This window comes from Hylaeus anthracinus, unplaced genomic scaffold (assembly GCF_026225885.1).
Source record: "Hylaeus anthracinus isolate JK02 unplaced genomic scaffold, UHH_iyHylAnth1.0_haploid 0, whole genome shotgun sequence".
NCBI lineage: Eukaryota > Metazoa > Arthropoda > Insecta > Hymenoptera > Colletidae > Hylaeus > Hylaeus anthracinus.
The window spans coordinates 1,626,754-1,651,454 of record NW_026533254.1 but is presented as its reverse complement, the minus strand read 5'-3'; the positions used below and the strand labels follow the sequence as shown (position 1 = coordinate 1,651,454).

At 40.6% G+C, this 24,701-nt stretch overlaps 2 protein-coding genes across 5 annotated transcripts in view; one reads left to right on the top strand and one right to left on the bottom strand.

Moving 5' to 3' along the window:
* The window catches only part of LOC128893825 (uncharacterized), a 192,773-nt gene that overhangs the window by 20,528 nt on the left and 147,544 nt on the right, over positions 1–24,701 (top strand). Inside the window, exon 2 of the mRNA XM_054155113.1 lies at positions 777–872. Within this exon, the coding sequence (XP_054011088.1) occupies positions 830–872 (43 nt within the window). The 5' untranslated portion in view covers positions 777–829. The remainder of the gene's footprint in view (positions 1–776; positions 873–24,701) is intronic.
* Positions 20,852–24,701, bottom strand: part of LOC128888993 (nipped-B-like protein B) — a 92,337-nt gene continuing 88,487 nt past the window's right edge. For all 4 annotated transcript variants that reach the window (XM_054146464.1, XM_054146543.1, XM_054146376.1 and 1 more), the window contains exons 4-5: positions 23,169–23,352; positions 20,852–21,471 (exon numbers count right to left, since the gene is read on the bottom strand). In XM_054146464.1, the coding sequence (XP_054002439.1) occupies positions 21,202–21,471; positions 23,169–23,352 (454 nt within the window). In that variant the 3' untranslated portion in view covers positions 20,852–21,201. The remainder of the gene's footprint in view (positions 21,472–23,168; positions 23,353–24,701) is intronic.

The following is a 24,701-nucleotide window of genomic DNA, read 5'->3' as shown; positions in this document are numbered from 1 at the left end:
ATACATATACTTGCAATAAAAAGTAAAAGGAAATGGATATATTAGTCTACGTTTGTTGATAGTTTACTTTATCAAAGAGATCCTTAATAAAGGAAAATAATCATCAGACTTTTAGAGTAGAATTACCCTTTATATATTTAATCGAACTTCAACTTCTTTTAAATAAAAATTGTATTAATTTTTTAATAATTTTTATTCGATTTAATTTCAATTCCTCTACATTATTTACCAAGAGAGTGCACCAAGGATTAAATATGAGAATAGTTAAGTGTATATATTCCATACCATTTGTGTTTTATTAAAAACTAGATTACTAAAGTCCCTTTTGTAAACCTAAATGAAACGAAATGTACAATTTCATTTCATAACAGATTATGCACTTTCAACCCTTTTTCTTCACGCTCGCAAAATATCGTAAATTTGTAAATCATCCTGTATAATTTCGTCCCCTTCAGAGGCAAGTTTGCGACTCCAATTTGAGAAACGCTGCTATACGCGATTCCGCAGCCGATGTTTCAGCAGCCGTTCACAATTTTCGTATTACTGCATCAATTTGTGCTTCTCTTTCGCTCTGCGTCCGGCACGAACACCAAATTGAACGCAGCCCTGTTTGCGTGCAAATACACGGAAGACAAGTCCTAAGCGGAGCGGCGCACGCTCGCGAAGCAACGTGCTACGCGGGGAAGGTTTTCCCTAGTATATGTGTGTTTGCATGAATATTTCCCGTTGTGCGTCCAAACAGAAGTAATCAAATGCTCTTTCCAATTGAATTTCAGGTGGGAGAAGAAGAAAGCACCTCTCACCTTAGAGAACAGAGGGAGAAGGAAATATGGGAAAAGGCGACAAGCGGGGCATCGCGCAACGCAGCGACGGTGAGTGTTTGTTTAATGTTAATTAAACCGTGCGCGGCGACACGACACGACAGTTCATGCACTTTAGCAATTGCATATGACGCTCGACCACTTTTATAATTGTTTCTGCGGTTTGAAAATGCATATGCCACTGAAGAAATTGGGAAGCTTTTAACCTATTTATTTACAACTTGGACAGCTAAATTTCATTGCGGTTATTACTTAGATTAAGTGAAAAATAATGATTACGACTTAATTATTTAATAATTGTTTCTGCGGTAGATACACATACCGCTGAAAAATTTGAAAAGCTCTAAACCTATTTACTTGCTACTTAGACAAGTACTAGATTGTCCCAAAAGTTTATTTCGCTTTATTAATAAGTAATACATGCACAATAGCACTATGAAATTAGATTGCCTATTTATATAAACAAGACCACATAAAATAATTGAGTGCAAATCGCGAAAGAAACTTTCGGGACAACCTAATACATTACATTAAATGTCAATGCTTTTATTACGTAGGTTAAGTGAGCTGAAATTTATATATTTTATAATTGTTTCTGTACTTTGACGATACCGCTGCGATCTAGCGGAAACGCTTAGAAAACGCTAATTTTCGAAGTGTTCCAAATGTGTTTATGGATATTATAAATCAATAATAGAATGTTCATTTCATTAGAAAACGTAAATATTATTCCAAATAAAAAAATAAGGTATAATTAATTATTGATAGATTTCTTTCATTTAGATTTCTTCTAATTGTTAAACCGTTAATTAAATCGTTATTTAAAGTGCTTAATTATTTCACTAAACCCGCCATTAACTTCCCTTTTCTGTTAAATTTTCTATCTTAACGCTTCAGAGACGAGTTCCCATTTTTTTCTGTGCGTAGCCTACGTATTCGCTTTTGATCACTGTCAGTTCATCACCATACGGATTTAATTTGTCAACTGCTGAAAATGTTTTGGAATCTCCATCGCCGAGTGACCGCTCGGTTTTAGATACCACACGCTCCGGCACTTAACGAGGAAGGCTCACTTAACCGCTCATAATATCAGAACGAATTGAAATTTTTATTTGAAACTTTGGGGACATATTTTTCAATAGTTTCACTAACTATTTATGGAATAACCCTATCTCTCCCCTTAAAAAGTTTTACTTTATATCACGCCGATTTAATACCTGTATGTGTTTTATGTTTATGTTATAGCACTTTGCATCTAAAAAATTGCAGTAATTTCAATAATACAATTTCGTATTATTGCTTTTGACCGAAAGCTTTTTGCCAGGAGTTGTACTGCAATTCCTACCCTGTATATGTATAGTATTCCTTTCCTTTATCCTGCAATATTGAAATATATTTTTCTGGTCCGTTTCACTAGGAGTATGCGAAACGAAGGATATAAAAGGGAAATAACGAAACACGACAGAATCGACGCGACCGCTACTCGACGGTACGAGGAACCAGTGTTTGGATTTTCGCGGCGGCGAGTACCAGTGGTTCATACGTCGCGGTAATTTTATCGGGGAATGCACGCCGGGCAAATTGAATCGACGGAGGAACATACGAAAGCCTCGTCTGCATATTTGCACCCCGTCCTCGTCTACCATTTCCTGCCACTTGCTGTCCCGTTTCGTTTGTTTGCTTGTCCCTGTTTACAGCGAATAGTCCGATTTCTCGACGCCAAGGAAACGGGATCCCGTTCTGCGTGCACACACGCGTAAACGATATTACGCCCGCGAATCCAGCACCGAGGAATTCGACGCTCGACGTCGACGTCGGTTCTCCGTGCTTCCGATTCCATTTCTGTTTTTCTGCTGACCTTTATCCGAGAACGAACAAAATGGAAAAGGAAAACGAGGCCAGGATGTCATTGCAGAAATTTCAAACGCTCCTAACCAGCGTCGCGAATGCGATCTTAGCGCCCATGGAAAATATTTAATATAGCACACCTTTTTAGATATGCCTTCAAGCTACTTTTCGAAAACATTTGATATTCTACATACGTTTTGTAATGTTTTACCTATTAATACAATTTTACTAAGCTAGACCACGATCCGCAAAGCGTTAATAGAAACATCGCATATCAGGACCGATATAAGCGCGTTCATCTAGTACTCCAGCTAACAGAATCGATCGGTTCAGATGTAAAACATCGTATTTTAGGCTATTCTACGGTTGGAGTATGCTAGACCATGATTCGCAAGAATTGCATACAAAAAATCTCATATCAGGACCGATAGAAACGTATTGATTTAGTGACCTAGCGAAGAGGTCCACAACCTCTGTGCCGCGAGGTAATCTTGGGTGTGCCGCGATGATTTTCTCGATACCAATAAAAAAAACGAATAAACGATACGAATAAAAAAACTTTTTTACCACTGCATTAGTTTAAATTTTTCTCAGTCATATACTCCTCTAATTTTTTGCCAATATGTAATTTATCTGAGTTGAAATTATCGATAAAACATTATTATGCCGTGAAAGATAAAAGGTTGCGGAGCACTGACCTAGCGAACGGAATTTATCGGTGCAGAGGTAAAACAACGTACCCTAGTCTATCCTAGTCTATCCTAGTCTACACATGCCTAAAATCCATAGAATTCATGGAATTCAATAACTGTTGAATTCGTTGATCTTTCGAGAAGTGCAGATATCATTTCACAGCTTCGTAGCTATACTGTAAAAAGTTCACGATTGTTAGGCGCTAAATGGACAGCACTAACGTTACCGGTTTGAATGACAAAAAACATAGAAACATACAACTTTGGAATTCTTTTATGTATCAATTCACAATTGAGGCCATGAGAACCAGAGTAGCTTATCTATAAAATTATGGTACTAAGTTATAAAGAAAAATTAGAAGTTATGATTTTCATTTAATTATTTCTATGCTTCCATCTGTCAATGATTGAGGAAATTAAACATACGTCACTTTGGTTTTGTAGAACATCTTATCAGCTATGCCAGTGATTCCCAAATTGTGAGCCGTGATATATTGTAAATATGTAAACTGTAAATGTAATATGTAAAAATGTAAGAGAAAGAAAAATAAATATTGGTAAAGTTTAACGATAAAGAAATTAAGTCTTATGAAACAGACATTTATATTTAGTTAGCTTGTGCCACAAAATATAGTCTGCCTAACATATTTCAGATTAGTCTCATATTGATTGGTATTAAAGGAGCCGCCGAAAATAATCTGTATACTAAGGGAGCCGCGGGTCTAAAAAGTTTGGGAACCTCTGAGCTATGCGTTTTAGGCCATAACTCGAATTTAAAAATAAAATGTTACTTAGCCCATTCGAGTTCTTAAGGCCTCGATTATTAAGTTTCATTGAAACTAATACGTAACGCTATGTGTGGCCTTCGTGCAAGCGTGAATATGTTTGGATGGAATCGGTGGCAACGGAATTTCAGCAAGGTAGCATTTCTACTACTACTTCAGACTTCTACGGTTCAGTAGTGCTCTTGGAGTGCCTATCGAGCGTAAGCCCGTACCTCGTACCTTCGTTGCATTAAGATTTTGTCTTGCCTCGCCCTGAAAAGCTAAAGCCTGGATAAGTTCCTCGCATTTACATTTTCGACGAAGCTACGGTCTGAGGGACAACTCCTTAAGTGCTAATTATCATACTTCACACCTCGTGGAATGATCCGCTGAATATTTTAACGCGGATAAAAAATGTTATTTCGCGAATTCATAGCCATGACACTGACTTTCCATATGATTTTACATTCTTTGTTCGTTGGTGGATATTTACATTCTCCAAACGAATTAAAGAAACGAAGGAATTATTGGTTGGAACTGAGGTAGGGAACCTTATCACATAGATTTTGCCAAAATTATGATAAGATGTTTCGTTAAATAGAACTTTATGTATTTTTACTAAAAATTTTTTAGAAATCCATAAACGAGGTACGAGTTTTTATTGGGTTGTCTGGAAAGTCCACGTCGATTGTTGATTGGTGGCACAGGTCTGAATATATCGGAATAGTTAAAAACAAATAATATGTATGCATCCCTTAACACGTTGATCGCCACGTCACCCATATATGGGTGATAGTGCTTTTCACTGAAAAACTACGAAAATTAATTTTGAAAGTTAAGTGTCACAGAAAGTGAATTTAAATGAAATACTTGAACTTTGATGAAGTTACAAAACTAAATACCACAATAAATGTTTTATTGCGCAGTTTTCAATACTCTGTAAAAAAAATTTAATCACAGTAGAAATTTTCAAGAGTAATAGTCTGGCAGTGAACGTGTTAAAAGGTGGAAAGGCCGTGGAACAAAATGGTATCTATGTAATTCAATAAATACATATCGAAATTCAAATGTGTCTTTGAATTTTTTCTAAAACATTTGCACGAACTTTCTAAACAATCCAATGGTTTACTTTTCTTCTGCGTTGCTATGAGATACTTGATAAATCGATAAAAGAGATATAAAAAATTTTCCAAATAGGTCTTCAGGGTTTTGTGTTTTAATATCAAAGTACGCCTGTCAGCTTACAAAAGTCATTTGTCAGTCCCTTAGCAAGGGTGATCCTTCGAGTCCTAGTCGGCACATCACGTGGAAAAATACACTTATCCAAGAAAAAATTCTTTGAATACTTAACGCAACTGTGTTCTATTAAAAAATAAAATTTTAACGTTTCGATTAGAACATTCTTTATATTCGCGATTTTGAAAAAATACAAGAAAAAGTCATAGATTCTTAAATGAACAAGAAATTACTCGACTGCACTAAACTAAATAAAATGTCAAGGTTTTTGACAAAAATTGACTCAAATATCAAATAATCTTCTGTCTAAACTTATCTAGCCTAAAAAATTAACCCTTTGACGAGTAAGCATTTTTGGGAAACACACACGGTTTATGAGTAAGCTTCGTTCTATAACATAAACAATATTTTATTTCTTATATATATTTGACTGCATATTTTAATACATAAACTAGTAAGAAATGTATTTTTATATTAAATATTTAAATATACTCAACATTTACCTGACTCCAAAAATAAATAAGTAACTTTCATTTAGTAAATTTCTTTTCTCACGACCTTTTATCACACTTTATCATTAAATAACGCGTGAATAAACCCACGGTTAGTAAATTATAGAGCATCGAGAAAGTAACCACTGAAGGTAAATAAAGTCATGAGCCGGTGGTGAATAAGCTCAAAGCGAAGTAAACGAAGATACGCTTAAATGGTGTTAGCGTAACTTTCATTAGACTTCGTCAAGGGTTCGCAGTTTGGGTTTCGCCTCGATAAGGACTCCGTGGTCGAGATTTAAGCGAGCAGGGTTAGTTAAAGCAAACAAGCGCATTGGTGGAGCTAACGCGGTGAATCGACGGAAAGGATACAAAATTACAAAAGGCGAAAGTTTAATAGTAAAAAATGAAGCAGTCTATTGTGACTTTTTACGCTGTTGCCGAATGAATTGCGAGAAGGATAAAGGGTTCAGAGGTGGAGTCGAGGATAAGAAAAAAGGGTGGAAACGTGCAAGAGTGAAGTCGTACCTTTTGTTTGAATCAGATGGAATGAGGGAGGACACAATAGCCAAGTGTTCTTCGCGTAGAAGAACACTTCTTTACCTTCACTTATCTCGAGGGTTAACTTTTATCTTTCATGATGTTTTGTGATGCGTTGTTATCGTCGAAGTACGGTTCAATAACTTTTTTTGTACTGAAGAAATAAATAGAATGAAAAGAAAGTATGTACAGCACGTACAAGATGATTCATTATATGTAACGACTAAGTGAGTTCTTTCGTAGATGTTAAGGAGATGTTAAGGACATTTGAAGATCAAATTCTAAATGAAATATCACGATGTATGACAGTTGTCAATGCTGCTTTAAAAGCTAAATATCGAGGCTATTATTACGTTCAGCATAGATGCTCCTTAATACTTACTATTAACCTATTTAATTCTTCCATAACAAATAAATGTGACCTTCAAATGTCCTTGACAATTTTATTAACAAATAAACAGTGTCCATTACGAGATGATCTTATTTTGAATACATATTTTTGGTAATAAATGGTATTATTATACCCTCAGACGTCAAAGTGTAATCGTATATATGATATAATACATTAAAAATCTAGAAGTTGAAAACACAGTCTTGAAGTGTACAATCCTTTGCCTCGTTACTGATAGTTTCCAATTGTTTGCAATAAGTATAATATACTGCTAGTATAGGTTTGAAACGCTACTAAGTATTTTAAATAAATTAATAACAAACTTATTAATGACATAATTGAGCCGTTCACTGTACACATCGATTAACTCCACTTTTTGATCAATCTTAAATTTAAGTGTCAAAGCACTTGGCATAGTCATAAATTTTAATATTTATAATAACTTTCCTGAGTACAGTAACACCATTAAATGATAAACATTATTACATCGCATTATTTATTTTTTTTTTTTTTTGGGCGAGTGGAAAAACCTTCATAGGCACCGAGCGCTGGTGGACGATGCCAGCATCCGGTAGTGTGAGATTCCTACTCACTAAAAAACCACCCGCTTCCCACGTTAGCCCCCCCGGACCAGACCTGCTTTCGCATAACAACAGTCCGGGGGCGTGGCAACTAGGCCCCGCTAGGGCCTCCGCCGGTCGGATAGAACCGAAGCTAGGGGGAGCCCGGAGTATCATCCAGGCATCCCTCCTCTCTCTTGCGACGCAGCACACGCTCCACGTAGCATCACCCCCACGATGTTGTCGGGGGTGACGTCTCCTACGAGGGCGCTGAGATCTACCCTATCTCTGGCGAAGCGGTCACACACGAAGAACGTATGGAGCGCGTCGTCCCTTGCTGCGTCGCAATACCGGCATCCCGGGGATCTGACCTTGCCCATCCTCGACAGGTACGCACGGAAGTACCCGTGGCCTGTGAGGAACTGGGTGAGGTAAAAATTCACCTCACCATGGGTCCTGGATATCCAGGTGGCCAAGATCTCCTATCAGCCGAGCCGTCCACCGACCCGGCTGGGCAGCCTCCCAGTGTTGCTGCCATGCGCGTAGCGTGGCTGCGCGCTCGTGGGACACGGCTTCGGCCCGTCCAGTCTCCGAGGAGCGTTGGAAGATGTTCTTCCACTCGAATGCAAGCACGCTGCACGCTGTAGCTGCACGCCACCCGAAGCGCCAGCTGGCGCTGTACGGCAGACATGCAGCTTCTGTACTTACGGAGCCGAAGGGCATCTGTCCATATTTCGGCTCCGTACAGCAGGACGCTCTGGGTTGCCGAGAGCAAGAGTTTCCTCTTGCTCGGCTTCGGGCCGCCCATGTTTGCCATTAATCGGCTAAGTGCTGTCGCCAACGACGCCGCCCTGACCGAGACCCTCCGGATATGTTCAATCAATATGTCCAAGACAACACCCAGGTACTTCACGGACCTCCGGGTCTGGATGGTCTCGGTCCCAACAGTCATCGGGACGATGGTGGGGATACGTCGGCGTGTCAGCATGACGATTTCCGTTTTCGAAATCGCCAGCTGCAGCCTGTGGTCCTCCATCCATCGCCCCACTCGGCGCATGACCTGGTTCAGCTTGAGCTGAGAACATGACGTTTCACAGGTCGGGCCCCATGACCGATCCCTGCGCAGCAGCCGCAGTGATCGGTCGTTCACAGAGCCCGTCCGACGTCTCGTACAACAGCTTTCGGTCCCGGAGATAATCCGCCATCACTGACAGTGGATACTCCGGGAGCCGAAACGTTGTTTCCAACGCCTCCAACATGTCTGTCCACCGTGCCGTGTTGAACGCGTTCCGTACGTCCAGCGTCAACAGCAGGACGACGGGTCTCGCGGCGTGACAAGCCGTGTCGGCGACGCGTACAGCGTCTACCACGCGCGAGATCGCGTTCACGGTGGACCTTCCTTTCCGGAAGCCGTAGTGGTGGTCCGAAAGACCTCCAGCGGCCAAGATCGCCTCGTGCAACCGGGGTTTCACTAGTCTCTCCATCAGCAGCCCGCTTGTGTTTAGCAAACACAGCGGACGATATGATGACGGAGATTCTGGTTTCCCTTTCCCCTTGCTGATCAACGCGAGCCGAGCAAACTTCCACTGCGCCGGGAAAATACCCGTGTACAAGCACACGTTGTACATGCGCAGCAGAAGATCGGGACACCTCTTCGCAACCACGCGTAGGGCCTCGGACGGTATACCGTCCGGCCCAGGAGCCTTGCGGGGCTTCATAACCCTGGCCGCAACGGCGAGTTCCGCCGCCGTGAACATTGGGACGTCCGCCCCTGCCACCGGATCGAGATCGTGTCTCCTCACCGGATGTGCAGGGAACATAGCGTCGACAATGCTCCGCATCGTGGTCGCGTTCAGTTCCGGGCTCGCGGACAACCCACCGAGTCTTCGGGTGACGAGTTTGTACCCGTCGTCGAACGGATCTCGGTTAAGGTCGTCGCAGAGATCGCGCCAACACCGCGCTTTACTCTGCTTGATCGCACGAGTTAAGGCTTTCTTGGCCGCCTTGTAGTCCTCCGACAGCGCGGCGGCCTCCGGTCGACTTCGAGCTCGTTGAGCTCGTCGCCGGACTTGTCGCGTAGGGTGTCCTCCTACCATTCGGGGACAGATAGCAACTGACGTACGTGAGGACACCGCTGGTGACCCAGACGTCTCCCGCGTAAGAGTCTATACGGACTCTCCGTGGATCCGTGATCCACACTGCCGCAGTGCCGAGATCATCTCTGAACCAGGTGGAGCAGTCCCGATCGCGGTACTGCTCCCTTGCGATGACGACTGCAGCTCGCTTCTCTATAGCGAGCTGCGTTAGCAAGTCATCGGCAAGTCGACACCGGTTCAGGTTTCCCTGGAGGATCCTTACCGTGGCCGCGAAGAGGGCTTACCCTTCTTTGCGGCGAGGATCTCCCGGAAGATCCGGCACTTCCCCGAGCCCGCGTAGTGGTCCGTTGTCGCGTCCTTTATCCCCGCACACAAATGGCAGTGGGGGGAGGCCTCGCACGCCGCCGCCTTGTGGCCATCCTTGCCGCACTTGCGGCAAGCGTTGCTCCGGTCCGGGCCTTTACACTCTCTACGAGTGTGTCCGTAGCCCAGGCACCGGAAGCAACGCTGAACCTCCGTCCAGCGCCGGATGCGGCAATTCACCCAGCCGAGCTTGGCGGCGGCCAGGAGCTTAACGGCAGCTCCTTTTCCAAGCTCCACCACGGCCTTCCGTAGCTCTCGAAGATTCGTCGCGAGAACGGAGACGCGGATTTCTTCCGGCGACTCCCCTGTCACCCGCGCGACCGCGCCCATAACCTCTCCTGAGGTCGTGCCGCAATCAAGATCGAGGATTTCGATCGTCGTGCGGGGTTTCAGGCCCCGTACTGCCGCGGTGTCCCCCACCGCCGACCGGAGCGCGGACTGGAACCTGTCGCTGTCCCCACATCGCTCAAGCTCCAGAAGGACGGCCCCTTCCCGTGTCCTCCTTATTTGGCGGACCTCCGTGTCCGCTTCCTCCGGCCGGACCTGGCGACGTATCGCGCCCACAATGGACGCGTACGTCGCGCCCTCGGCCGGCTTTAGGAGAACAGCCGTCCGCCTCGTTTTAGGGCGACGGCGCCTTCTCCTCCTCTTTCTCTTTTGCCTTTCGTCGACGGCACGCTGCTCCTTTGGAGGAGCAGAGTTCTTCGGTGCCGTCGACGTTGACGGAGGTTTGGCAGATATCTGCCCCTTCTCGCCTCTCCGCGGCTTTGGACGTGGGAGTGGAGGATCAGACGGTTTATCTGCCCTCTTTTTTCTCCCCACAACTGTGGACCATTTTTCTTGGTTCACGGCCGGCTTCTTTTTCGCCCTGGCAGCCTCTTCCTCTGGGCTGGAAACCACGGCCCTGTCTCGTTTCCGATCAGGCCGTGTTCGAGGAGCGGGTGTGTTCCCGACTGGCGGTGGAGTGAGCGTGCCGAGGGCCTGCAGCATGTGGAGGACACGCTGCCCCTCCACTAGCCCATGGCCCAGTGCGTTCACCGCCTCCACCAGCTTCTGCATTCCGTCCTTGATGTCCATGCTGACATTCCTCTGTTTGAGAGATGCCTGTCGCATGACATCAAGGACGGTTTTCATTGCCGCTATTTGCGAGCTCTCCGCTCGCTCGAGGGTCGCCAAAGTTCTGAACGCCCGGTCCCCGACACCGTGGTCGTTGGCATCGGCGCGTTCAGAACTGGCCCCATTTCCTGGCCCACGAACGCCAGGATTCCGCAGTGGAGATACCAGGCCCGGAACACTTTGTGTCACGACATCTCCCTCGCTGAGTTGGGGAGATACAGCGGCCACTTCCTGACGGACAGGGCTCTGAGGCGGCACGAATGAATTACCATCCGTGACGCGTCACCTCCGGCGGCCACCGTCCGACGATATGGACGTCTGTCTCATCTTCCGGTCGGATCCGAAGACGTTCGTCCCTTCACTTGTAGATAACGACGTCAGATAACGACGTCCCGGGGCCCGCTTGCTCACCCCTGACGGACGCCGGTACTGGGGATCCGACCCCCTGCACCGTAGATCTATCCTCTCTATATGTATTCTCCATGTTTGGTTTTTGATTCGGGGTTTCCTCCTCTACTGTTTGGTCCGCGGGAGCTATTTTATTTCACTTCTACCCTCCACGCACTTCAAAGAGTACGTGGCGAGCGTTCCTCTATCCGCCACCTGGGAACGCGCCGCGTCGGGGTATCACCTCCCCGCCTGACCTGGTCGCCCAGGCCAGGTGCGCGGATTATTATTGTTGTTGTTGTTGTTGTTGTTATTTTTTTAAATCATTTCAGCGCATTTCTCAAATTTGTGTTTTATGGAGTTAATCGATTTGTACAATGAACGGTTAAATTATTACACGAGGAATGCAAGTAGAATATCGATACATATCATTATCCATATATTACGTTTCATGCGCGTAAAAAATCGGCGTAAATCTCGAAATAGAAAAATGTGAAGAGAGGCGATAAATCGGGTCAAATTTAAAACATCAAAGCGACAAAACAAGAGAAGCCATTGTCATGCATAAAATACTGAGGAAAAGGAACCTGAAGAGAATAGCCGAGTAAAGGGAAACGCGGGGGAAGCTTGTGTCGTAGAAAAAGACGAAGGTTACACGAGTTGAACGCGTATCAAGATAGACAGGAAAGAAAAGACAATAGCCTTGAGGATTCTTGGTACAGACGGTGCCTAGACGCACCTGTCGCGAGATGTCCCTCGTCGTCGATCCGTTATTGGGATTTCTGCACGTGCGAAACCCTCGGGAGAATGTTCCCGACTTCTACCTCCATTGAATTATTCGAAATTCTTCCAGGAGTAAATCTAATCACATTCCACCACGCGTTTTAATAACAAGAAGTCTCTCGATGCTGCGGACATATGCCAGGATTTACGCCACGAACAGAAGGAATCTATTTCATTTTTCTCATAACCATTTCTGACTTTCTGGTCAGCGTTTGTTTTCAAATACGCCGTATTAGGGGTGGCTCGTAAGTGTTACGGATATATGATGGACTTGATAAGGAGGAAGATCTGGCTGAGATACTCTTTTAGGAAAAGGAGTAAAACAGATAATAAGTGTTAATGACATGCGAAATGTATAGATTTGAAACGGAAGATACGCTGCCATATTTTGAGATAGTCGATTTTGCACAGCTGCCCAGTATATACTTTCAAGGATTGAGGTTAGATGTTATAAGTGTTAAGGTCATACAGTCGACATTACAAAAAATAGGATCTATTTTATATATATGCTTTTAAAAGTTGGAATTAAATCTTGGTTATAACTGTTAAGGACATGCAACTGGTTTAAGACGCAAGCGACAATAACACTGTTATTTTCAAATAATCATGGTCAGCTCACGTTCTATTGGATTCAGGTCTGAGCTTCATTCATAACTGGGTCAATGTCGACCCATAAGACTCCATGTACTCCTATATACCAAGTTTTATCAAAATCTAGTCACTTTTCGCATTTTGTACCGTTACATCAGATCCGCCATTTAGAATTTCTAAGTTCTGAGCTCAGATTTGGAATCAGCAACCTGAAAACCCCCTGTATACCAATTTCATCTAAATTCAGGCATTTTTCGCATTTTGTGTCGTTATGTTGTATTCGCCATTTTGAATTTCTAAATTCTGAGTTTAGATTTGGAATTAGCTACCCCGAGAGCCTCTGTATATCAAGTTTCATCTAAATCGATCGTCAGGAAAAATGGATATAAATGAAATACTACAATGTTTACTATTATGAACCGGAATTTAGAGGGGTATTCCTTCCAGGAAATACTACAATGTTTACTAGTATTTCTCGGAATTGGAACGGCTTTGCAAGGACGCTATATGTATATATATGTAGGTCCCAGCGCCTGTCAGTCATTTAATATTGCCTATAACATAAGAAACTATGAGGTGTCATAGCTCAGCGTGGAATTGTTCGATTTGATTCTACCAAAATTTAATTTGAAGGGCACAATTTCTACTACCTGATACATAGTTATTATCATTGCTGGATAATTTTAAACAATTATTTTTTTTTATAACAATGTATGTGATTTTGAAGTGCCTAACTCGTCGAAGAATCGTCCGATTCGATTCTAACAAAATTCAAATTAAAGGATGGAATTTCTACTATCTAATAGGTAGTTGCTATCATTGTTAGATACTCTTAAGCAATTGTTTTTTTAAATATATAATTATTAAATATTACCCTCATTGTACCATGTAGCTCGGTGTAGATTTGTTCGGTTCGATTCGATTCCAACAATATTCAAATTGAAGAACGAAATTTGAATTATCTTATAGATTGTGATGATCATTGTTAGTTACCCTTAAACATTTGTTTATTTATTGCAGTACTGGCCAGAAATATAATCCTGGTGTAGTAATTGCATGCTTGTTCCGTTCCACGGACCATCTGGTCGAGGACTTCGAAAGTCTGTTTATGACGGGACTGTCAAATAGCCATTTTTGAGTCGACATTTCGAGTTGTTTTAGTAAGTTAGTTTAGTCGATGACCCTGCCATAACGTTAAAGTTTCAATTTGCTTCGTCTTCAACGGCCGCTTTCCTGTCATAAACTCGGTCTTTCCGAAGGGTGGCTTTGGTACGGTCACGTTCGGACCCAACGGTACATACTTTCGGTACGCCACATGTTCACCTGGCGGAAAGGCCCCGGCATTGCCGGACTTTCGGGGTCCTCCCGCTACCGACCGAGGTTCCCACCCTTCCTAAACGAAGACGCTCTAAGAGAGCTAGGAAGGGTGGGCCCAATGCACACAGGGACACGCTAATTGGTAATTTTCCAATTTTGCGAAAACCAATCAGCGTGTGACCTGAGACTCCGACACCGTCGCGGGAGTCAAGACGACAGCGAGTCGTCTCTTCGAAAACGTACGCAGAACAGACAATTTCGAAACCGTACGTCGAACAGTCAGTTCTCTTCGAACATACACTTCGCATAGATACTTCGAAGTCAACACAGAGTTGTTGTCGAAACAGTTGTTTACGCATTAATTTACGGAAACAACGCGTCGCGGTAATACAACGAGTCCGAGGGATAGGCCGAGACTTACAACCTCTGCCGAGGAATTCAATCCGCGTTGAATTATCGTGACGGGCAATCGGTCGATGCGAGATTGCCAAGGAACAATGCTGGTAGTTAACTTGCGGTTCCAGGCAAGTAAATATTAGTATCAAGGATACCATAGGATACTATAATTATAGGATATAGGATTATAGGATACTAAATACTTTATGAATAGTAAGTAAATTAATGATATTATAGCCAAAAAAATTCAGATTTACTTTTAGCATCAGATTATATTTTACTATAAGTCAAACGTTAACTTGGCTTTAGAGAAGAGCAGTGTTCCGATCCTCATCGAAGCAACAAGCGAGCAATCGACGAGCCTAACGGTTAGATGTGGGTTTCTGTAAAGAAGGCAACACGAAAAGCAACTGCCCGAATCCTCGTTAGATCAGTCGGTTTGGTTGCCGTTACGTGGCAAGATGAGGAATTGATGGCATTTTCTGGTGCAACAATGCGGTTGATTGCACGGGAAACGTTTGGAAGCCCTTAACCGTTGAATGCCCTCGTTATCGGTCGCGGCTGTAGCGGGCAAAGAAAAGGGCGACGATAGTCAGGACGCGAGGCAAATGCAAATGCCGGATGTTCCGCTGGACGCTGAAGTGTGACGGTGATTTTCGCGAATCGGTCGTCGAAGTTTTTGTTTCTGGCCACGGTCCCATGGGGAATTCAAAAGAACTTGCGCCATTTCGCGGAATTGATTACACCGCATTATAACTAGCTGGGAAATTTCTTTCTCGCCGCGAAAACTTGTCCAACTTTCGACGGTGAACGGATGCGTTCCTCTCAAATTGCGTTGGGAGAGTTCGTAGACTTTGGTGGTTCTGATGAGTTTCGGTAATTTCCTGAAAGCGCCAGCAGTCGATGTAGCGTACATTGTATGCAAATTTGGTTATTACGTTCAAAGTATACATTCATGAGCTGTACGGTTACTTTCGAAGCGTGATCTGTAATTAAAATGTAAGGAAACAGTGTTGCTTGCGGGGGAAATTTCATCGTTTCGTTATGCGGAGACAAGTTTGAGGTAGTCTCGAGCCAACTTTGCCAAACTCCGTCGCAAAGTGTGGAACATATTGCTCCATAGTTTGACATTTTTGCGGTTTACCGGTTCGTTCGTTGGTCTGTAACGTCTCGAAGGGATCCCAACTATTCTCATCTACCAGTTAAGCCACAATTTAATGATCAATTGTTCCAAGCATAAATAAATCTATCATAGAGCTGGAGAGAATGTCCTTGAATGATATTCGGCTAGATTATAATTAGTGATGCGCACGAGTTCTACGATCTCGATCTTGAAAATCTCGAAACATGCATATCGAGTTTGAATTTCTGACAATTTCGAATATATGATCTCGATCTCGATCTCGGCGAGATGTTGACTTGATCTTGAGAGTTTGCACGTTTTGAACTGTATCGGCAATCTTGTCAAACATTCTCGGAATATATTACTAAAGAACTGAATATCAACACTTATAATACACACCTTTGTGTTATTAGGAACGATATATGTTCCCTAGTTCTTAAATTATACGGGTTTAAGGATTCCACTTCGCACAAAATTTAAGTACATTACAAATACCATACGTTTGTAACGCAAAAAAAAGAACGAAATTTCAGAAAATACGTATGTCGTAGTTTGATCTGTAGTTTAAATACATAAATTGTCGTGAAAATTGACTACTATTTGGCAATAAAAACATATTACATCGAGATACATCGAGATAAACTAAGAGAGCAATAGTAACTATTGGCGTGAATATACAGAGTATCCTGTAACTGGTGGTACAAGCGAGAAGGGGGCGATTCTACGTAAAAAATTGAATCGATAATGTGGAATAAAATTTTATCATATGACGCGTTATTTTCGAAAAAAATAAGTTTGAATATTTGTCGAGTACGCGTGTACTTGATTTAGCTTCAGTTCGAGTTATAATCAAGTTATTTGGCATTCGTTCGTCGTTTTACGAATCCATCACCCACCACCCATCGGGTGGTGTCAGGTTCGGCCCTCAGACTCAGGTACTGGCCCTTGAAATAAATAAAAGGAATAATAACTAATAGCATTATTATCGCTATGAAAACAAAATTTATAGACAGGAAGACTAATTTCTTTCAAATTGCGAGGTACTCAGGATCGTTCTTCGTATATCGTACGTCGTATTCGGGTAATTGAGAGTGAAACTGCAAATTGAAGGGAAATCGATTACCCACGGCTAACAGATGGTTTTAAATTGCAGGGCGAGGGTTAAAGAGACGAAGGAGAACAAATTCTTCTGTTTGACACGCTGGTCACGTCGCTTTTCAACAGCCAATGCCCATTCGCAGTGTCCGACAGAGATGAGATTATTCTATTTTCCTGAAAAGTGGCGGACTTTACGCTAATTTACATGAAATTTTCATGCTTTTTTTACATGCTTCATTTACGTGAAATTTTCGTGCTATTTTATCAAACATATGAATAATGATAATATAAGGAAGATATCTCTTTGCTAGTCTTTAGATTAGCCCCATTTATTACAATTCGTAACGCTTCGACTCTGGGTTGCAAATCAACTTCAGACCTACAATTATTACGATTCATTCAACAATTTTCTTAATTGTAAAAAAATCGATATTATTTTTCCCAGTTAAATCATATTGAGATGCAGAAAAACAATACATAAAAATATTTTAAAGGCTTATTATATAATACATATTATTTAGATAACTGTAATCACGATATGAGTATAATGAAATTGACGTAAGGTCTTTGATTCTAAACATAGAAATAATTACTATAATTATTTCTATAATTTTCACATGAATTAAATTAACAGAAGACCTAATTATTTATTATTACTAGGTGATATTTAATTATTCTATGTAATTCTTACATGTATAAAAGTGTAATTTTTTTTCTTAAAGGAACATGAATCATGTAAATAAGATTGATACCATCATCCAGCATTTTAATGATTTATTACGTATATTACAGAACGAAGTGTTTAATATATTACACATATATTACAGCGAACTAAGAATTTTCGAAATCGTCACCGTATTCTAACAATAAGCATATATTCTTATCATACATTCGGTTGCGAAATACCGAGTAGAAAAATATTACTTTTGATTTTGCTACTCTTTTGAAATAAAGCGGAACAGGTAATTCTTATTTTTATTAGTTTCGTTTAACTAAATACATTTGCAGTCGACTAAAGTATCATGTGCCCGAAGCTCATCGACGTGCTGAGGCCACTTAACACACTCAAACACGTGAAACTGTTTCATTGTACTCTCTACAGACGAATAAACTTATTTCCGAGATAATGTATTCTTAATTCGATCGAAGGGAACTCTCGTTTCAGTATCGGATAACGTGTTCTCGCAAAGCATTTGTTGCATTTATTACAGAGATAAATATTTAACTATATCACGGCGAATTAAAAGCGTATCTATATATCACATGTGAAAAAAGCTGCGAATGTATAACTCGACGACTACGTACAAAAAAAAAGGAGAGGAAAAAAGAACGACTTACAAGTTAATAATTTTACGTTCGTTAAACGTGAAACGAACACGCTTAATTGCACGTGCGTCTGCGATGCGAACAGATGTCGCACCATTGTTCTCTCTGTTTTACTCTCCGTTTTACTCCCTCGCAAGCACGGCCACTCGTTTTCTCTTTATGGCTATATTTTCGCGTACTAACTGACTCGGCACCGAACTTGGCGACTGGCCAATACCAAACGATCGGTTACTCTCTGTTGAATACTGGCTCCCCCTCGAAATTGTATCGGGCCTCTAAAGCATAACGATTGCTGTTTCGGCCGCATCTTTTTCCCATCACGAACCTGAGAGGGATCGATGCCTCGTTTGTTCACCAATCGAGGGTTAATTCTCTGAACGATGCTCGTCGAGTAATCTGCTAAATCGCTATCCCCATTCGAAGCTTTAAAATCATTGATCACCGTTTGTGCATTTCATGACACTTTGAACTATTCAAAATGTATGGTAATCGCATCGGTAGTAGACAGTTTTTGGAAAAATGTAAAAGTTGCAACAAAATACAATCTGGAAATAGAACTTAACGTCGACTGGCATTGTGGACACTATCAGCGAAAAATAAACCATAGTTTGTCTTTCCACTGATGCATAGTAATTCGTCCGGATAATACACAACATATGTCTGAATCTAATAGAGTAACTTCTGATTTTTAATCCTTCTTTTCACTTTTAATATTTATAAAGTATATTACAGAAATAAATTGTTATTACATGTACATATATTACAGTGAACTAAGAATTTCGGGAATTGCCTACAATTTCATAATACAGAACTGATTCGATGATTCGATGATTCGATGATTCGAACCAAGATATCCAGTTAGTTCTATTAACCTTTCACTATTACAGTCAAAGAGTTCGTTCTACAGAATATCTAACACCGTTTTCTTACAATTAGTACTTATTCCAACTATCTATTACCGATGAAAAATATCTACTACTGCATCTTACTATTTTTATTATATTAATTATCGAAAGAATTTTTAAATTCAATCAATTTTAGTTTGTTTTTTAACCTTATCCCTCTATCTTCTATTTTCCTGCCTGCAAATGAGGATATCTCTTTGAAATTCTTAGAAGATCTCGAGAACACGCCGAATACTGCACGCTATATCTTACGATTAATGTCACTAAATCTTTGTTAAAAATCTCTTAATCCAGCGAATTTTCAATTGGCAAACGTGTGACTCCTTTCTAAGGTTTAGTGATGCTTCGTATTTTCTATTAGAAGGTATTAGGTCCTTGCGTGAAGTATAGTTAAGAAATGATTGTAATCTTTTATTAACCCTTTATTTACTGGCGGGACATATAAGTCTCGTCAATTTTCTCATGATACTGTATCAATTAAACGCTTTATTCGTTTTTAATTGTTGGATGGCAGCACAAGCTTTTTTTCTTTTGGAAGTTTATTAGAGACAATCTATAAGATGATATAAGACCAAGATAGACGCCTAGTTTTGAAACATTTTTGAGAAATTCAGTAAACAAAGGGTTAAACTAATAACTTGGAGTTATACAGGTTTTGGAGTTTATACAGGTACTGTTACATAGACTCATCGTTAAAACTTATCCAGCGGAACCTGCCTTAGACGCGGCGTTATTACTAGTTTCAACATTATGTTCAAACTAATTAGGTACGTATTATTGAACTATCCAGCAAGCGGGTACTGTTCGAGGCAGAAATTGCTAGATAAGTTTCATCAATGAATTCAATCAGTAAATTCGGGATGAAGCGTAATTTTATATCTCTCTGTACTTTTTACACAAATAAAATTCCTTTTTAATACATTAGGGGTTTCTAGAACGCAAACAAGCAATGAAACTGCATTTAAGTAAAAATACTCGTGAACGTAGTTTCAAAAAAATTCGATAAATATAAACTCTTAACGAGTTGTTAGAAATCTTTAAATAGAGTAAGTTTGTCACATTATATTTGGCGCAACAAACGGAGACTATAAAGAGCGTTCATCTGCTTAATACGAAAAAGGTATCGAGACTACTTACGAAAAATATTTCAGAGGCTCGCAACTCTCGCTGAATTTCGTGCGCATCGGTTTCACAAGAAGAACACAACGCGCCATTTTAAAACCGCTGACGCAATCGCTTGGTTCGTTAAATTTAAAAGGCTGTCATGCATCGCTATCGTGGTCTAAAAAAAACGAATAGAAAAATATCGAGTCTATAATATAACTATCTGTTTGTAAGAATACGAGAACTGTGAAGAACACAAATGGCGCTCTCCTTGCGGCATGTTAGGAGTTCTTTCTCGTTTATTCCTTCGAGATGTCGATTAATTTGGAGGGTACGAGTGAGCGAACAATTTAAATAAATCTCTGTGACGCGAATATACGTATCAAACAGGACCTATAGTTAAAGAGAGAGACACTTGATCGTATTTGATGAACTTTGAATGAGATAAAGTTCTATCTTTAAGAAGATTGTAAGCCATTGATTTTGATCACCGATAACTCTTCCATCGCATTCTTATAACAGACATGTACAGGGACGCGCTTCAATTATTGGTAACAGACTGTCGTAAACATCATTCAGTTTATAATAAATAGCAAATGAAGTCGTTTAAGTATACCGCAACTTATTTAATCCGTATGAAATTTAATTTCCAGAACGAATCCTCCGATATGTCATGAATAAATAACAATTAACTATAATCAAAATTTACTGGATAATATTGAGAGACACGGTACTTTTCAATGTTTCAAGAGTATACCTACCTTTAAAGAAAATTCTTATAAACAACATTATAATTTCGTTACTACAACTTTAAAATTTCCTTAATGAATTTAATATCCTCAAGGAAGCCTATGTATTATTAAGCTAAATTCAACATATGACGAAACGGTAATATGTTGATTATCAATTTAGAGTTGATAAAAAGAAGTTTGATTATTGCAATATCAAGTTGAAGACTTTGTCGTTTGACCGTACAATGATGAAGAATCGTCGAAAATGTGGTCAATCATCCTACAGTGGCTTATTCGTAAGCGATACCTTAATATCCTTTGGTATTTAAATTTACTTCTCATGAGCTTTATTAAATTCTCGACCTACTCCTCCCGCGCTCCTAGTTTAAGTTTTATCTCAAGTTTCTCCGTCGAGATGGAACCCGAAGCATAATCTCGTTAGAATTGATATCAACTAAATTCATCGATGACCCACGGAAGCTTGGCCGTTAACGCGCGTATCATGTTCGTTAAGCATTAGTTCTATACACGTTCGTTCTCTTCGATAGCTGCATAGAATTTCATGACTTGGTCCGTAGCAGCCTGGGTGATGGAGCCTCTGCATGGATTGGGATCCCAATTGATACCAGGGCAGCCCATCGACTCGAAACACGTCACCAGTCGGTTTGAGTTCGTTGGACAACATTGAACAACCGCCCAGACGCAGGGTGGAGGACTCTCCACGGGCGTCCACCGATTGGGCGGTGCGGGAAAGTTGGGTGCCTTTGCCCCGTGACGATTCGGATTAATACCCTGCAAAGAAGAACAAACTTCTACTAACTTCGCTCATCATTTCCTCGAGTCTCATTCAAAGCGCTACTATTGGAAATCGATGTGTCACGCAGTATCCTGGTTAACCCATTGGGCTGGCATTTGTTCGTCGATCGACGTGGATAAAGTGTGGCATTCAATTCTGCACAAAACTCTATCGCACGCTATATATTTTTATTAATATCCCTCTGCACTTGGATGTCCCTTATGAGGAAACATCGTAAGTCTAGCAAATTTGATTACTGATTATGTAGAATAGATTGCACAAGCACAATATGGTGTATATGGTGTATATACAGAGATTTAGAGAAAAATATATGAGCAGGCGTTACATGGAAAGAGTATGAAGTAAAGGTTTCCCTAAAAGAGGCTTGAGGGTTTTATTTTTAATAATAAAATATGTCCCTCAACGTAGTGGATATTTTCAATTATGTTTAATTACAATCATGTACACTTTATTTAAAATATACCAATTGAACATACACAGGATGTCCTAGAGTTAGTGTAAGAATCGGAAATGGGGGATAGCTGAGACGATTCTGAACTACAATTTCCTGTGCAAAAATGTCAGATGGTGCTTCGTTTTTGAATTATTAACGAAAAATCACCGACCAATTATAGCGTCCGAGTAGTGTGCGCTTAGCCACGATCTGATTGGTCGGGGTTTTCTGTTAATATCTCCTTAACGAAGCCTAGGACAACATTTTCGCTAAGGAAAATGTTGTTTCAAATCACCCCCCGAACCACCCCTTTCAAGGACTTCCAACATTTTTGGGACACCCTGTATAACCCATTAATGTAAAAGTCAAATTAAAACTGTACACGCTTGAGAGGAATGTCCAAGTAGAGATGATACGAAAATACGATAAAAATTAGAAAATATAATAATAGCGATATTAGTTCAAGTAGAATCTACTGTTAAAAAAAAATTATTATATTTAAAGTTCATAAAGGTTCATCCATTTTTTGTGTATAACAATTTTTCATGCTAATCATTATCTACAAATTATTGAAGATAATGTATATAACTATATACATAACAAACATTATATACAATACAACTATTGCATTTAATTATATTCAATCCAAAGATGACTTAAAACGTATAAATCGAAACGACATAATAAAAATAGCTTTTCTAAGACTACTAACTATTCGCTATTTATTCAATATTACGAAGAACAAAGTATGCAAAATTTTAGTTTTCATAAAAGAAAATAATGCTATTTATAAAAGTTGTCAGACTTCTCAGTCGTTGATAATTTTGCCTATGGCGTTACTAAATATAACGTCTGACCCGATACGCCTCGACGCGATGGAAGGTCCTTTTATCTGCGGAATAGTTAGCCGCCCTTTCAAAGCTCGGTTCTGTTTCAATTGAAGAACACGAATACAAAGGCATCGTTTCGTGCTGCTTTCCATGGATCGTATTCATGTCAAAATTTGACATAAATAATAGTAATAGATCAGTGATGTTACATTTAGATTATCGCCCTCATTTTTGTAAACATATTGGTCATGCTGTTGTGTGACAAACTGGGTGCATACGACGGGATAATCCGATATAATTATCGAAACACAGGGATCGGATAGAGACGCAAGGCGCCAATGACAGCGCTTTTGGACAATTGCATAGACCGAGTGTGAAGTGTTTTAACAGGCAAACGGAAGAAGCTCACCGGGAAATCGATATCGTTGTTGAAGCCTCCCCTCGATAACACTGGCGATGAGGAGGAAGATGCTCCGGGACGGACTATTATTCTTGCGCTCACAGGTAGTGCGTTCAGTCTTGCCTCTTCCTGTCGCCTTCGTTGCTCTTTCATGGCTCTGGCGCGTTCTTCGTCCTCCCTGGTCCCTTTCGCTCTGCGGGGGATAAAGGGAGCATTATATTATCAGCGTAGACTGAAAGAGGAAGCTTATTGTGCGCGACACGATCAAGGTGTTTGTTTCATTAATATCGCTCGTTTTGCAATGTCGCGCTAACTAACGGTTCCCGCAGCCGAATATTTACCATATCCCCTTCTATGTGATACGCTATAAATCGTGGAGATTGCGATAACCGGTGCGAGGCTATTTCGACTTGGCAAACTGTTGACTTCCCAAGTCGTCGACAGAGTTTACAACCAGGGTGTTGAGCGTCTGTGTTGAACTTTTTGGGAAACGCTTATCTCGTTAGCATGGCTATTTCATTGATAAACTACGTCTCATGTGAAACGTGTTCGGTAGATGCATTAGATAATTGTATATGTCCATCCCCGATTTAAAAATGAAGTTCAATGGGTTTTTCAAATTCACCATAATCTCCGGACTTGGCCCCTTCAGACTTTCATCTCTTCCGGTCACTCCAGAACAGTTTAAACGGAAAGACTCTAAATTCCGAGGAAGTATTTTAATTTAGAAGCTATCAAAACGTACCTCACGAACTTTTTTCATGAAAGACCAAGATCTTTCTTCAAAGCTGGAATTGACAAGCTCGTAGATCAGTGGAAAATAATTATAGAAAAGAATGGTGACTAAATAATCGATTAATACAATCGTACTCTTTGAAATTTAACTCATTGAATTTCATTTTTAAATCGGGCATGAACTTCGTGCAGTCATCCAATATGTAAAGTAATTAAGGACCATAGAATAAACTGTCCTACACTGATCTGTAATATTCACTGAATGATCGCTGTATAGTCTTTAGTCCTAAACACGGATTTAAATGTCAAATTGCTTCATCACGGTCGGTTTAAAAAAAAACACTAGATTTTTCAAAGAAGAAAATTAATGAAATATTTGAACAGTGCCGTGAAACAATTTATTTTCTATTACAGTCAGCCTCTGTAACCTTGAATGACCTTCAACCATAAGTCATTGTATTCATCTTGAAATCCTCTAATGGACAAGCGCAATTCAAAACATAAAAAAAATAGTTGACAAGTAATTTTTTATAATCACGTTAAAGGTCTCTTGAAACCATGTAAAAATTGATAAAAACATTTTCGATCGGATTGCTAATAACAGAGCAATCTCCACTGACCACGATTCGTGATTCACCCTATATATTCCAATTGAGACGATGTACATATACTTGTGAGCGGGGGTGTAAGTACAAATACGAGTTAATTCGTAATCGATAAAAATTAGTGTGAACCAAAAGTTCATGCAATTTTTACGTTGTTTCAGTTTCTGCAATTTTTTGAAGTCATTCAAATTACTTTATAGCT